Consider the following 14,759-nt stretch of genomic DNA (forward strand, 5'->3'; position numbering starts at 1 on the left):
CATACATACCTACGTATATATTTCCAACCTATGTTAAAGGTGTTTATGTGATGTTTTTTTTTTTTTTAATATTTTATTTACGTAATTTTTAACCACTCCTGTCATTAAACCCAGCAGCGGTTAGCTTGAAATTTTAAACCCTACAAACTAGGGAAGCGAACATTGCAAATACTTATCTTGACGCTCAACAACTAAACAAACGTACATGTTATTTAAATTAATCGACAGATACCGGTATTTGGTATGAGCTAGTAAATGTATAAGAAACTTTGACCATGGCTTATGATCAAACACAGCCACTTAAAACTGGTAAATTCAAAATTTAAATAAGTTTTATAACGTATAACATCTTTGTTGTCACAGTTATGAATTGGAATGGAAATGGAATGATTGTCTTACTAATTTTATCTGTTAAAATACTTTTGCAAATGTTACGTCTAATTAACATAGGTATGATAACTATTGAAGAAAGCAGTGGATCTTTTGGTATATTGGTACTGGTAGGACTAGTCCTGGAGTCTCCTTTGACTTTCACGGAATTACAAGCATTTAACGTTTAGCTTTTATAGGGTGTTACATAACGTTATTTTAATATAAAATTAAGACTTGTGTTTATCTCGGTCTTATGTGTCATAATTAAATTATAATGCGAGATTTGTTCTTTCTTATTTTCATTAACGACATTCATAATAGAATAATAAATAAATTTGTTACTTCAGATGGCATTAATGGATATTTCAAACTGTAGTGATTATGTAGTTTTGCAGGGAAATTTTAACTTTTGGGAGAATTTTAATAAAAGTATGGTTAAGGCAAGAAAGAGAAACTTTTAGCATCTGGAGTTTTCATAAAAAAGGAAGAAAAAAGTCCATTTTTAAAATTTTTGTTTTAATGACCTTTCTTTTAAAGAAAGTTTCCATTCTTTCTTCCATGAATGTTGCTTGTTTTTGAAGGGTTTATATCAAACAGAAACTTTGTTGTTTTTCATCAAAATGATATAGAATTTGTAATACAGTGAAAGGGCAAAATGAATTAACAGTGTTTATTTCATTTTTTTATTTGGAAGCCATCTTTGTGCAATCAAAAACTAATAAATGAAAAAAAAGTCCCCTAAAAAGTGGGGGTGGAGGTGACTTGTGAAAAAGAATGTGGGTGAGGACCTAACTCATTTTCTGTTTATTTTACTTGGTCTTGTGCATATTGTTTAGAACAATACTTCTACGGCTTCACTGGTTAATTGGGTGAAGTTACCACAAGGGACTGTTTGATCTTTTAGAGTTTTTTTATACACCCATCCTTTAGAGAAGTAAAAATTTAAACCTACTTTTTATTTTTCTGGAAATTATTGATTCCTTTTGTAAAGTGTTTAATTGTCATTGCAATTGACACTAAATTACTTCATGTAAAGTCTAGCATCTCTTTTCAAAATCTTACTGCACAACTGAAGCTGCACATGTGTTTGTACAGTCAAAGTATATATACTTTTTTATTAAGGCAGTCTATAATTTTCTTATGTACACAACCATTTTGAATTTTAACTTTACTGAAGTAACTTGGTTGAACTGCATAGTAATATACATGATACTGCCCACAGTAGCATGTAAAATCATGGAAACAACAGAATATGTGGACTTCATGTATATTGTCTCTTGAAGAATAACTAAATGGCTGTATATACATTCAAGTTAAAATAAATACATTAAAGGAATTTACAATTTTGACTATACTTGACTGCTTAGGAATAGTATGTAATACCAGTTACAAGTAGGTGAACTAAACCTCACAAAACCTAGCCTATGATAGTATGGTAAAATATAACCTAGATTGTCTAGAAAACACAATATGCCTGTCTCTACTGATCATAGTTCTTTGTGAAATCAGACAAACATAAACAACACGTGATATTTTTTAGGGTGACAGGCCTAGTGAGTAGCTTATGTTTTGGTTGTAGTAAACTCTACAACAGTAAATGAGTTAATATGAGATGTATCTAATGGCTCCTTGTTACTCTTTCAAAATGAAATTATTTTTCATGGTTTTTGTAATAAAACTAACCTATTACAATTTTAGTTTTATTCAGAATGTTAGAAAACCACATGCTCAAAAACATTAATTAAAAAAACCTGATAAACGGGGCATATTTAGTGGTAGAGGCAGTTGAAACTGAGTCCCCTCAATCATCAGGTTGTGTTGGACAAATCTGAATTAACCGTAAAAATAAAGATAAATCTTTGAGACATTATTAAGATTATTGATTGGTGCAATAATAGAAAACATTAGTCATTGGAAACCCTAATTGTGGTTAATTATTTGCTTAACAGTCATTTCTTCTTTTATACAACTCTAATCAAGTTACTTGCCAAGCTTTGCTCAGTGGTACAATAAAAAAATTGAAATCCTTATGTGTAGTACCAAGACAGTTTAAATGGTAGGTCTGCATACAGAATAGAATGAATACATGTTTTATTCTCTAGTTGCTTGGAGTATGATAGTTTAGTGGGAAGTATTAGTAGAAACTTTATCTTGATGAACCTCTAACCCTGTTAACCTGGTTTTCAGACAGAGATCTATCTTGATTATGTTATGATAATATTTTGTGGGTGCATATGGTTGAGTTTTACCACTGATTTTCACTTTTGACATGATGCCACATTTTGCTCACTATGGTTAGTTATAGGTATATTTCAGAATGGTTCTGGTACCCCAAGTTAATCCATTTCCATTTGTTTCCAATGGCATTGAGTAAAATGGAAATTCTTAATCCCTGACTTGAACATACATCATGATGGTCTAAGTGCACGGATGCATTACACTGAAAAGGCTGTTGCATGTTCTTCACAAAGATGATCAGTTATCAGTGACATCACACTACAAATGAAAGGAAATTGATTTTACTCAATAACCTAGAGTAATTAAATAACCAGCTTACATGTAGTTTGATTCAAGTCCAAGAAATTTTGAATGTGAAATTACAATTATTAATAAGTTGTTTAGTGTTTAGGGCACTTAACTTACAACCTGGGTTCGGATACTGTCACTGAATGCACTTGCCCTTTTGGTCATGAGAGCATCATAATGTGGAGGTCAGTCCCACTATTCATTGGTAAAGTGTAGTCCAAAAATTTGTTGTTAACTGGCTTCCTTCATTCTAATATGTTACTTCAAAATTAGGGATAACTTTGCACACAATTATAAAAACAAACAATAAGTTGTTTGTTTAACCTGTTTAGGAGATAAGATTGGAGTTTGGCACTGTAAGCACTCATAAACAACATTACTGCATTTAATATGTATATTATTGAAACAAAAGAAAATCTTCTTACCATGATTAATTACCAACTTACTCCCAGAGATCCTGAAAAAATTGTAAGGGTAACAAAAAAAGGGAAGTGGTTATTGTGTTTTAACATGACATTCATTTTTAAGTTGTTATTGGAAGATAAGTAATTATTTCTATATCTGAAGTTTTTATTACACGAAACTTAAGTTATACTTCTTTAGTAACTATGAAACTGAGAGAACAGTACTTTATTTTACAAGCTTTGAAAGATGTTTTGCAAAGACGAGGAATTCTGACAGACTTGAAAGGAAGAATTCGGGCGGAACTCTTTAACGCTCTAGAGAATCCGGAAGTTTCCCCACCAGCACTGTCCAGTGAAAATCTCTTAATAAATGAACTAATTATAGAATATCTTGAGTTTAATGGATACAAGCATGCTAGTTCTGTTCTCATTGCAGGTTAGAATCTTCTTTATTTCTTTAGTGCAAACACAATAATTAATTGGTGAGATTTAATTCAGTTTACATATTAGTTAATTTGAGCTTAAATCTTCTTTTTTAATTTTGAATAAAAGTCTTATCAGTTGAATTCATTAAGTTTAAAATGTGCCAAACAATTTTGTTTTCTTGCAACTAAATTTTTACTAAAACTATGTTTGTTTTTTTTACAGTACAAAAAAATGTGTCATAAATAGAACCTGTGGCAGACACATCTCATGTTACAGACTGGAGTAAAGTTATAATGATAAATCAGGTTGAATGTTGAATTAAATATTAGAGAAATAACATAGATTGGAAAAATAAAGAATTTGGTTCAGGTTTAGAAAAATAAAGTACTGGATAAATATTTTAATAAACTCAGTGTTTTAATTCTAAGTAGCACTAAATGAATGCTTATGTAGTAAACAAGTCTTGACTGAACATTAACTCTTACAACTGAAGATGGTGGTTTAAGAACACCAAAACATGCACAGTCATTTTTAAGAGCTGGTCCATGTTTTCATAAATTATTTTAATATGTAATTATTTTAGCACTGTACTCCTTTTAATTGTATATAAGTACCATCATAGTATTAATTTTTCTTTAGTAACAAATCTGAGAAAATCTGATTAAATCGTTAATAAAATGAGCAGTAGATTACTTTGGACAATGATCTTTTACACTGCAAAAGTGCCATAACAGTTTTGTAATTTTCTGAACATCTTAAAGTTTATCTGAAAGTTATGGTGTCTAGAATATATGATAAATCCAATTGGTTTCCTTACATCCATCTCATACCATCTTATCTGATGCTCGTTGTTAAAGGTTATGGATTCTTAATAGAAATCGTTTTTTCTGATGGGATGTCTCATTAATTCTCTCTGTTTCTAAAGTATACGTGTAAGTTATACAAGTACTTATCCTACTGCAAGTTTTGTTAATAAGTACTTTATGTACTTAGAGAGATTGTTTGATTTGTAATTAATTGCAATGAAGTTATGAAATGAATACTTGGTACACTTGATAAGTTCTTGGATGGTGATGAGGTTTACAATAGTCAGAGTCAAGTATACATGCAATGTTCAGTTTCTTTTTCTTATGGAAAAACTAGATGCAATAACTATAAAATGTTTAACAGTTTTGTTTTACTGTTAAAAAAGGACTTTAGCTTCTTGTGTTTTTATCAGCCTACAGACTTAATGCTAAGCCACTTGTACATTAGTAGGAAAAATCAGATTCTATGGATAGCGAACTGGTCCGATATATAATCGGGTGCAGAGTAAATCTTAGGAATAACTGATTAGATGAAGTTCAAAGAATTGAAGAAAACAGAAAAATTTGTACATTTCACAAATATTTATTATGGCCATAGTTTTGCCAGTAAAGACATAATTAGGTACATGTGAGACCATGATTGTAGTAAGAATAAACTGTGATTGTAGTAAGCAAAATATTTTTTGAAATGTAGAATGCCATTTTTTCTGTAATAATGGAGCTCCACCTAGTATTGATGGTTTCAAAGATTTTGTTGTGACCCTCAGTTTTGTTTCAGAATCTGGTCACCCCAAGGTTTCTTTGGGTCGAGAATTTCTTGAGAATCAATTAGATGTTCAGATGGATAGAAGTACAGCTGCAGTGTAAGTTTCATTACAAAATTAATAACTACTTTTCTATTGCAAATAACCCAAACATATTTTTCTGTTTTGTTTAATTTACTAACCAAAATGTTAATGTACTTACTATTAAAAGTTTAAACTACATGCAAAAAGTTCTGCCCCATTGGAAGGAGAATGTTAAATGAATGAATACAAAGAGATTTCTCACCAACATGATGGTTATCATGGTGGTTACATCTAAACTAACTTCATTTTGTTTGATTCTGAATGAATTATAACTTAGTATTCACTCTGTTACAAAAGAAGTAAGGAGAAGATAGGGGAATAAAAATACATTTTTGGTACTGTGTAGATTTTAGGTTGCTGAAATTATCAAACCTGGACTTGGTGCTTAAAACTCTTGAGATCTAGGTTTTATATTTGAATAAATTACATGCAGGGAAATTGACAGTTTTTCATTTTATTGCTAGTTGCAATTATTTTGTTAAAGTAAATGAAGTGAACTTGTCTTTGTTATAGAGTTCACAATAAAAAGCAAAGTTAAGTTGGTGAATGTCCACATATACAAGCCACTGAAGGCTTTGATAAAATGGTCGAGTCTCACAATAAAGAACAAAAGATGGTGAATGTTGATGATGAACTTTATTTAATTAAAACTTGGACCAGTTTTATTATTCTTTAAAATTGTTTGTTTGTTTCTAATTAAGCACAAAGCTACACAATGAACTATCTGTGCTATGCCCACCACAGGTATTTAAATGAAGTTATTAGCAGTGCAAGTCCACAGACATGTCTCTGTGCTACTGTGGGGCCTTTAAAATTGAGGCATACACCTTGGTCAAATCATTATAGTCTACTGAAGCTCAGCAGCTAGTGGAATTTGTTAACTGATTAAGTGGTCATTGGCATTATTAATTAAGTTCAGCTGGTTCATTAGTTTCACATGAGGCTAATCCTTTTTATTTTGAGCTTCTTTTGATTTTTGGTTAAATACATTTTTGAATCAGTCTTCCTTTATATATTTTCAGGCACACCAATTTAGTGTTAAGTTACATTTTACTATTTTCAGGTACACCAACTTAGGGTTAAGTTACCTTTTACTATTTTCAAGTACAACAATTTAGGATTAAGTTACCTTTTACTATTTTCAGGTACACCAATTTAGGGTTAAGTTACCTTTTACTGTTTTCTGGTACATCAATTTAGGGTTAAGTTACCTTTTGCTATTTTCAAGTACACAGATTTAGGGTTAAGTTACATTTTTTAATCTTAACTATTGTGCAAAAAATATATTGCATGTGAAATCTATAGCAAGCAGAAACATCCAATTACTGTTCTGTAGATTTCTCCTTACAAGTTATCTCAATTCTACTCCACAAAAATTATGGAAGTTTTCATTGAAAAAAATGAGGATTAGATAGGATATTGATTTTAAATATATCCTACACTGAATTCTTATCCATCAATAAGAATATTGTGTTTACCTTTTTATTGGAATATTTATGTCTTGTTAATTTTCTTTATTTCTGTAAAATAATTTCTTTCCAAAATTTAGGTTTGTTTTATGAATTTAAATTTTTCTCTTATTCTGAATTAATGTGTTTTATTGGAGATAAAAACAAAGATTATAGATTGTTTTATATAATAGTTCATTGATATGTATATATCCATTAATGAATTATTTAAACTTTATTGTAATGTCATGGTTTCAAAGAAAATTCAAGTTGGTAGATAATTTTGTTTTTAATTTTTAAGTTTTAAATATTGATAAAGCATTTTGTAGTTACTTTGTCACTTAAATTTTCAAATCTGTAACACTAAAATAATGTTTTTAATACCTTTAATATGATTTCTTCTTTACAGACCATTATTATACAGTTTGATAAACGAGTTAAAGAAAGGTTCCATGGATTCAAAAAATGTTAGACAAGAGAAAAATGTTCATTTAGGTAATTAAAGAACCTCATTAATAAGGACATGTTTTTCTAGTATTTTAGTCCCAGAATTTTGTCTTTTTTATTTTTAATTAGGACTTTTGTTTTGTATGAATACTTTAAAATATTATCCTATTAAAAGATTTTTTGTAACTAAAGTTACTGAAAACACAAATTAAAATTCTTTGATTTTTTCTCTTTCAGAGTAAATAAGTTATTGTTATATAACTAACCTTATTTTAACCCTATAAGTAAATCCAGGTTGTCATTTGACATAATTCTATGGAACAAGAGTGCAATAATATTTGGCTGGTTTACTCTTCATATATCTTACAGATCTAATGAGTTCATAAGTTGTTAATAACCTAGCTTCTCAGTTTTTGGTGCAAGGAAGGTTTAGGTTATACTGTCATTAAGTGTTTATGTATCTTGTGTCACAAAGTTCATAATATGTTGTTATAGTGAAAAGTCAGCTGAAAGTAATTCATGACAGAGAAACTGAATTAAAGTGTTGTGAGTAAAGACAGGATAGCTTGTAAAACGTTTCAACATTCTGAAATAAAAGTAAATGAGAATTTTTTTTGCATCTAATAGTTTTTGTATCCCATCATGTACCATGTCTAAGTATTTGTTAGGGTAAGACACAGTGATGGTTAACTAAGAGTAAACTGGCTGCAACCTATGAATAGGCAAGAGATATACTGATGATGTATCTTACAATAACTTACAAAATACAGTAAACAGGAATGGATTATCTGTGTGTGATACCTTGACAAGCGATATGTTGATGTATCTTAAAGTAATGTACAAAATACAGTAAACAGGAATGGATTATCTGTGTGTGATACCTTGACAAGCGATATGTTGATGTATCTTAAAGTAATGTACAAAATACAGTAAACAGGAATGGATTATCTGTGTGTGATACCTTGACAAGCAATATGTTGATGTATCTTAAAGTAATGTACAAAATACAGTAAACAGGAATGGATTATCTGTGTGTGATACCTTGACAAGCGATATGTTGATGTATCTTAAAGTAATGTACAAAATACAGTAAACAGGAATGGATTATCTGTGTGTGATACCTTGACAAGTAATATGTTGATGTATTTTAAAGTAATGTACACAATACAGAAGACAGAAATGGATTATCTGTGTGTGATACCTTGGCAAGAGATATGTTGATGAAATATCTTACAATAATGTACACAATACAGTAAACAGGAATGGATTATCTGTGTGTGATACCTTGACAAGCGATATGTTGATGTATATTATAATGTTACAATAATCTGTGTGTGATACACAATACAGTAAACAGGAATGGATTATCTGTGTGTGATACCTTGGCAAGAGATATGTTGATAAAATATCTTACAATAATGTACACAATACAGTAAACAGGAATGGATTATCTGTGTGTGATACTTTTGCAGTTATGCCACTAAGCAAAGATAATTATTTATAGATTTTTCCTTTTTCTTTTTTTAACTTTTTCAGAAGGAATGGAGCACTAAAGACCATTATTTCTATGACTGAGTTTTCTGTAAATCATGTTAGACCAGGAAATGTTTTGGTGTTGAGTCAACAAATCAAATGCTGGAAATTGGTTTTCTACAACCAGGAAGTTGAAAGGGTAGTTTGTTGGGCTTAGAAGTATTTTGTTGTATTTATAAGGATGTTCTGTTTAACTTGTAAGATTTTGTTATATTCACAATATATTTTTAATATATTGATATAAATGTGTAATTCACATACAATATTGACTGTGTGTTTATTTGACTAATATATTATCTACTGCCACATCATCATAGCCATGAATTTTTAAGAACTAGGGGCTGTGAGAAGGTCACTGCTTAGACTCACTCACACCTTAAAAATATATGGAAGAAATTCACTTCCAAAAGCTTTATCATAATAAGAAGAGTAGATAATGAAATACAACACCTACCATGAAAATGTAACATAAGTTGAATGAAGATGAATGTGCAACAAGTCTGGTGTCAGCTCATCCATCATGGACCTTAATATCAAGCAGTTGAGCAACTTTTAGACTTTCTTGTGACAAATATAATCTCGTCATTTTAAAACATTATGGAACAAAATAATATATATTCACAAATACACACTTCTGTGTTCTAGCTAAGGAAAATACAAAAATTCGAATTGTTTGTAGTGAATTTTGAAAATAGCTTGTATCAATGAAAAATAACTAAATAAGTCACGAGAGAAAAATGTAAACATAATCATTCAGTACCTGTTCCACAGACACAGTGGTATGGTAGAAATATTTATACACACACTTGTGTACAGTTTAATTAGGAAAATTGTAAAAATTCTAATTTCAAATCTTCAAACAGCAAAACACGTGAAACATACATCATTAAATTTCTTTTAAAGAACCACCATGCAGGTGCTTGTATGATGTTCCACCTAATTTAAGTGGTTGGTCTTTTTTTCTCAGATCTTTAAATTTCTGAATGATATTTTTACATCACTTCATAGACACTACAGTTTCCTGATGTGATTGTAGTGTTAAAATTACACTGAGTTACCTAAATCCAAAGTTCTGCTATTAGTGTGCTTTGAAACATTGAGGTAAAATGCGAGACATCTGACCATATATTATCTGAATAGAATTTAATGTTTTGGTGAATCTTAACTCATATCATCACTCCATAGATCCCACCACTGTTTAACATGGTACTGCTGCTCTGAGTTAACTGTAAAGAACTAACAGAATGAACTTTGAAAGACAAGTTATAGTTCTAACCTTTTGATTGTGAAAGTGTTCATGATGACATATTCATCTTGATACCTGACATGTATACATTCTTCTTTGTTCAGGAACTGAAGTATGGAAATATGTATGTGTAGTTTTGTTTATAAGTCACAGTCAAGTGTTTCAGTAGTTACTTACCAGTGAAACTTAAAACAGTAATATTTGATATGAGGGATAGATCAGAAACTTGATGGTAATTCCCAATTCATTTTAAGATAGTGAATATACCATTGGAAAATATAAGACAGGAAATCAAGACTAAACAGTTTGTGTTGAAGTATTTGATAACAAACCTGTTTTTAGAAAATTACCATTAGATTACTAAATTCATTGCACCATTAGACTGATTTTTTACATTACTGGTGACAACATATATATATCAGTTATATATAGTTTTTAGATATGAACAGCATAGACAAATTAACTCCAAGTTAAATCACTAAATATAAACAAGTTATGTTACTCATGAGACTTCAAATGTATTTAAAGTTTTGTTCAAGAACAGACAACTATTAATGATTAAAGTGACCAGATTTATGTAACATGACCATAAAGGTCAATCTGACCAATAAAATTAACTGAAACTGATTTGGTGAGAAAACTATCAAGAAAAGAACAGATACCAAGCACCACTTTGACTTCTGCATTTATACACAGTATCTGATATTTGCAAATATGGTTGTAAGTTTTGTAAACAGAACAACTGGTTTAATGGAATTGGTCAGTTAATTAATTATTAATTGGATAAAATACAGTTACATCATCCACAAGATAAAAGTTGATCCCAGAGTCAAAGAAACAAACAAAAAGTGTTGATGACTGAGAATAAGTGAGGAAACAAGTGTTTGAAACATACTGAATCATGTGTGTGGTGAAGAGGAAAACTGAAGTTAACACCTGCTCAAAAAACATCAAGCACAGAGGGGTTTGAAAGTGAATTCTTCTTCAGCTGTATTTTAATCGCTTGGGTCATTCATCTACTATCTGATTATTAAGTTATTTCCCCATCATATCAAACATGCTTGCTCATTCAGCAGTAGGGGTGTTATAAAGTGACGGTGAATCCCACTGTTCATTGGTAATAGAGTAGTCCAAGAGTTGACGGTGGGTGGTGATGACTAGCTGCCTTCCTTCTAGTTTTACACTGCTAAATTAGGGATGTCTAGCGTAGATAGCCCTCTTGTAGCTTTGCGCGAAATTCAAAAACAAACAATTTTCTTCTCTGCTATTTCAATACAGCCTGTGTAATTTCATTATAAAAATCGTCGCTATACATTTTTATTAAACTCACAATCACGCAGTCTAGAAATAGAACTAAATAATAATTTTTCGACACGTATTTATACCCCAACAGAAGCTTAGAACGTTCCACTCTCTAATTATAATGCATTAATACTCAAACCAATGAGAGATTCAAATTTCTAGCAAAGTGACCCAATAATCTTGGTACTGTGAACAATCACTAATTCATAACAATTGGACTATACGGCATATGATTCGTAAAAATATTACTTAAATAATCTTACCATAAAATAGTTTCTAAAAATAATTAAATATAACACTCGTGCTATATAAACTATCTCACTCGTAACACTCGCATTCAACTTAAGCACCCATGTATGTTTAACAAACACAATCTTAATGCCAAAATTCTTCCATTAAACGTGTTTCCTTTGCTGTGAAGTTGAACCTGTAACCTGCAGATTGCACGTAGAGTACCCTAACCACTAGGCCATTCCACGTCCTAACAGTTTTCGTTTAAAGGATCTTGGGGTTGTTGGCATTAAGAACCCTTAAGGGTCTCTAATGGTTACTTGAATATAACCAAGTAGTTTATCATTGTATCAAAGTTATAACTTTGTTCATTTTATTAACTGTAGTTGATACCAAATTTGTTTCCTTTAGTTGTTTGGTAAAGTTCAGGTATTCTCCACATAACACATTCTTTATTCAAAGTTATTATTTTTACCAAACAGTTATTTTTATAAGATAAACAATATTTTTGATATTCTTATTGTTGCCTACCCGAGAACTCAGCGAAAAGTGTGAACACTTATAATGCTACAAACCAGGTTTCGATTCCCGTGGTGGACACAGCATTGACAACTTATTGTGTAATTTTGCCATTAATGACAGGCCTGGCATGGACAGGTGGTTAAGGTACTCGACTCGTAATCTGAGGGTCGTGGGTTCGAATCTCCGTTACATCAAACATTCTCGCCTTTTCAGCCGTGAGGACGTTATAATGTAAGGGTCAAAAACTGTGTGTATCAGTCTTGTTGGCAAATGTCACAAATTGTTTTACATATCGATATTTACATAATTTTCACAAGGTAGATCTCCATTTCCTTTTATAACATTTTAATAATTTACCAGTTTTCGGCGAAGCCTACTTTAATTACGTTTAAAAGTAATTGAAATCAGTCATGAACCTTCGTGTAGTTGTCTACTAGTGCCAGAGATACTTGCATCAAAACGCATTCACTACAACGTTACTTTTTTCAACTAATTCCTGACAACATTGCCTTTCTTTTGTTTTTTATCATTGTTCCACTTAAATGGAACTTCAAAATTAAAAAAAAAGTAGGGTTAAGTTTCATCTTGACATCAACAACAAAATAAATACCACGAAGTACAATAAAGAAACAACCTCGTTTCCTCTTAAGCTTTCATTACACAACAACTTATATGGTGTACTTTAAATTCTCTGCTATTCACTTAAGAGACTTTAAGAAAAGTTTACTGGTTGATTTACTTTTTCTGCTTCTGAATAAAGAAGTATAAGCACTTTTATATCTGATACGAGCATACTTTTAAAGCAAGTTAACACTTTGACCATTTGATGTTTTATCTTTTAACAAATCCTTTGGAATAGTCCACTATTGCTGTGGCCGAGGGTATGTCTATTTACTTACTGTAAAGTATTACACTCTCTAACGTAATACTAAAACTCATTGTACCTGAACCCAAACCTTCACAATAGGCTATTAAAAACTAATTTGCAGAATGATAAACCCTCTGTTTCATTGCGGGACTAAAATATAAGTAAAGATATATATTGATTTTTATATGTAACAAAAATAAACTATTCACAAAGCTTTACTGTTTGGCGCATAAAACCGATTTGTTACATCTATAACGACTAACAAATCGAGCCTTTCATCTTCTTTTATCAATGTTTTAACCAATATGAATTAATAAATAATAAACCTATTCCTCAAACATGAATTTAGGTTTATGTCTCTAACATGTCCTAGTATTATGTGAGTGGAAGTTTACAAGCTTCTTGTCTATGTCAACATGCAGTCCTTGTGCGTATATCAAACAATAATCGGTTTACGTGTGTTCTGAAAATGCGCGCGCAGCATTCCACTTAAACACGCATGCGCAATCACTTCCACGAATATGAACAAGCATCTTGTACATTAACATACTAAAAACTTAACAAAGTTTTTAAAAAGATCTAACGTTAGGTCGTAGAATAACATTATACATTTGTTTATTGATAGTATTAAGTACGGTAATGTTTAGCCGTAACTAAACTAAAGAGAAAATATACACAATCTACATTTATTAATTTTCCTCTCGAATACAGGCCGTGCTTAAAAAAAGGCTGAACTAATATTATTTACCATTTTTAAGCCTAAGACAAGTGAACTATAACGAAAACACGCAGTTCGTCAGGTATTGATGATGCTTTGTGAGCGAACAGCTACCCAAAAGGGTTTGTTGTTTTTTATTCTTAATAAAGAAGGGGATTTGGTGAACAAAGTTCGCTGAAGGAAAGGCAGGGACTCCCAGAGGTTTTTCTACAGTTACTTCGACTTATGTTCATATTTTTACTTCTGGTATTTATTTATGTTATATTATTCAACTGATCCATGAAACTTTTAATAAAAAATCAGATCAGTGCTTTTCCCTATCTACTGGCTAACTTTACTTTTTTTTTTACCACATCTTGTCTGGCACAGATAGCTTTGTAGCTTTGTGCAAATAAACACTGAATACCTATCTAACTTTACTTTTTAACTATTACACAGGCGCTCCACTTGTAAACTGAGGGTCACGGGTTCGAATCCCCGTCGCGCTAAACATGCTCGCCCTTTCAGTCGTGGGGGCGTTATAATGTTACGGTCAATCCCACTATTCGTTGGTAAAAGAGTAGCCCAAGAGTTGGCGGTGGGTGGTGATGACTAGCTGCCTTCCCTCTAGTCTTACACTGCTAAATTAGGGACGGCTAGCACAGATAGCCCTCGAGTAGCTTTGTGCGAAATTCCAAAACAAACAGATAGCCCTCGCGTAGCTTTGCGTGAAATTAAAAAACTATCACATGGTGTTTACATTCTTATTTTTATAATTTAGATACATCATTTATATTTGTTTCTCTCAGAAGCAGAAGTACTTAGAGCATGTTTAATTTTATAGAGGTAAAATTACAGAATACTGTATAATCATGAACAGACACAACAAATTCATCACTTCTCAGTCGGAATCAAAGAGATTATATAATGGTGTATACGTTAAAACAAAGTACAAGTTTACAATGGCGAACAGCATAACCGTTTAGGATAATTGGTCACAGCTATACGGAACACTTTACTGATTTACAATAGCGCATTCAATAGGATATCATATAGAACACAATACCATATTACATAACACCA

At 31.2% G+C, this 14,759-nt stretch overlaps 1 protein-coding gene and 1 long non-coding RNA gene across 4 annotated transcripts; one reads left to right on the plus strand and one right to left on the minus strand.

Moving 5' to 3' along the window:
• Positions 1–120: 120 nt before the first annotated feature.
• On the plus strand, positions 121–9,073 carry LOC143225358 (centrosomal protein 20-like). Of its 2 annotated transcripts, none has more exons than XM_076454619.1 (5): positions 121–309; positions 3,541–3,738; positions 5,313–5,397; positions 7,240–7,325; positions 8,814–9,073. In XM_076454619.1, exons 1-5 carry the CDS (start codon positions 276–278, stop codon positions 8,828–8,830), a joined length of 420 nt encoding a protein of 139 aa, XP_076310734.1. In that variant the 5' UTR covers positions 121–275; the 3' UTR covers positions 8,831–9,073. The 2 variants fall into 2 exon arrangements, with proteins under 2 accessions (XP_076310734.1, XP_076310733.1); XM_076454618.1 differs by lacking the exon at positions 121–309 and adding an exon at positions 317–450.
• LOC143225359 (uncharacterized) lies at positions 5,104–13,405 on the minus strand. 2 transcript variants are annotated; one of them, XR_013013816.1, is made up of 4 exons: positions 13,375–13,405; positions 10,087–10,163; positions 9,265–9,336; positions 5,104–5,390 (listed from the first exon to the last, which is right to left on the minus strand). It is a non-coding gene; the product is annotated as an uncharacterized LOC143225359 (long non-coding RNA). The 2 variants fall into 2 exon arrangements; XR_013013815.1 differs by lacking the exon at positions 13,375–13,405 and adding an exon at positions 12,469–12,709.
• Between the last annotated feature and the right edge of the window lie 1,354 nt (positions 13,406–14,759).

The sequence above is a fragment of the Tachypleus tridentatus genome, chromosome 9 (assembly GCF_004210375.1).
Source record: "Tachypleus tridentatus isolate NWPU-2018 chromosome 9, ASM421037v1, whole genome shotgun sequence".
Classification (NCBI taxonomy): domain Eukaryota; kingdom Metazoa; phylum Arthropoda; class Merostomata; order Xiphosura; family Limulidae; genus Tachypleus; species Tachypleus tridentatus.

Coding starts and splice junctions, on each gene's coding strand:
- LOC143225358 (XM_076454618.1), top strand. CDS start 366: ATGAATTGGAATGGAAATGGAATGATTGTCTTACTAATTTTATCTGTT. Junction 451..3,540: donor GTTACGTCTAATTAACATAG/GTATGATAACTA, acceptor TTATTTTACAAG/CTTTGAAAGATGTTTTGCAA. Junction 3,739..5,312: donor TAGTTCTGTTCTCATTGCAG/GTTAGAATCTTC, acceptor GTTTTGTTTCAG/AATCTGGTCACCCCAAGGTT.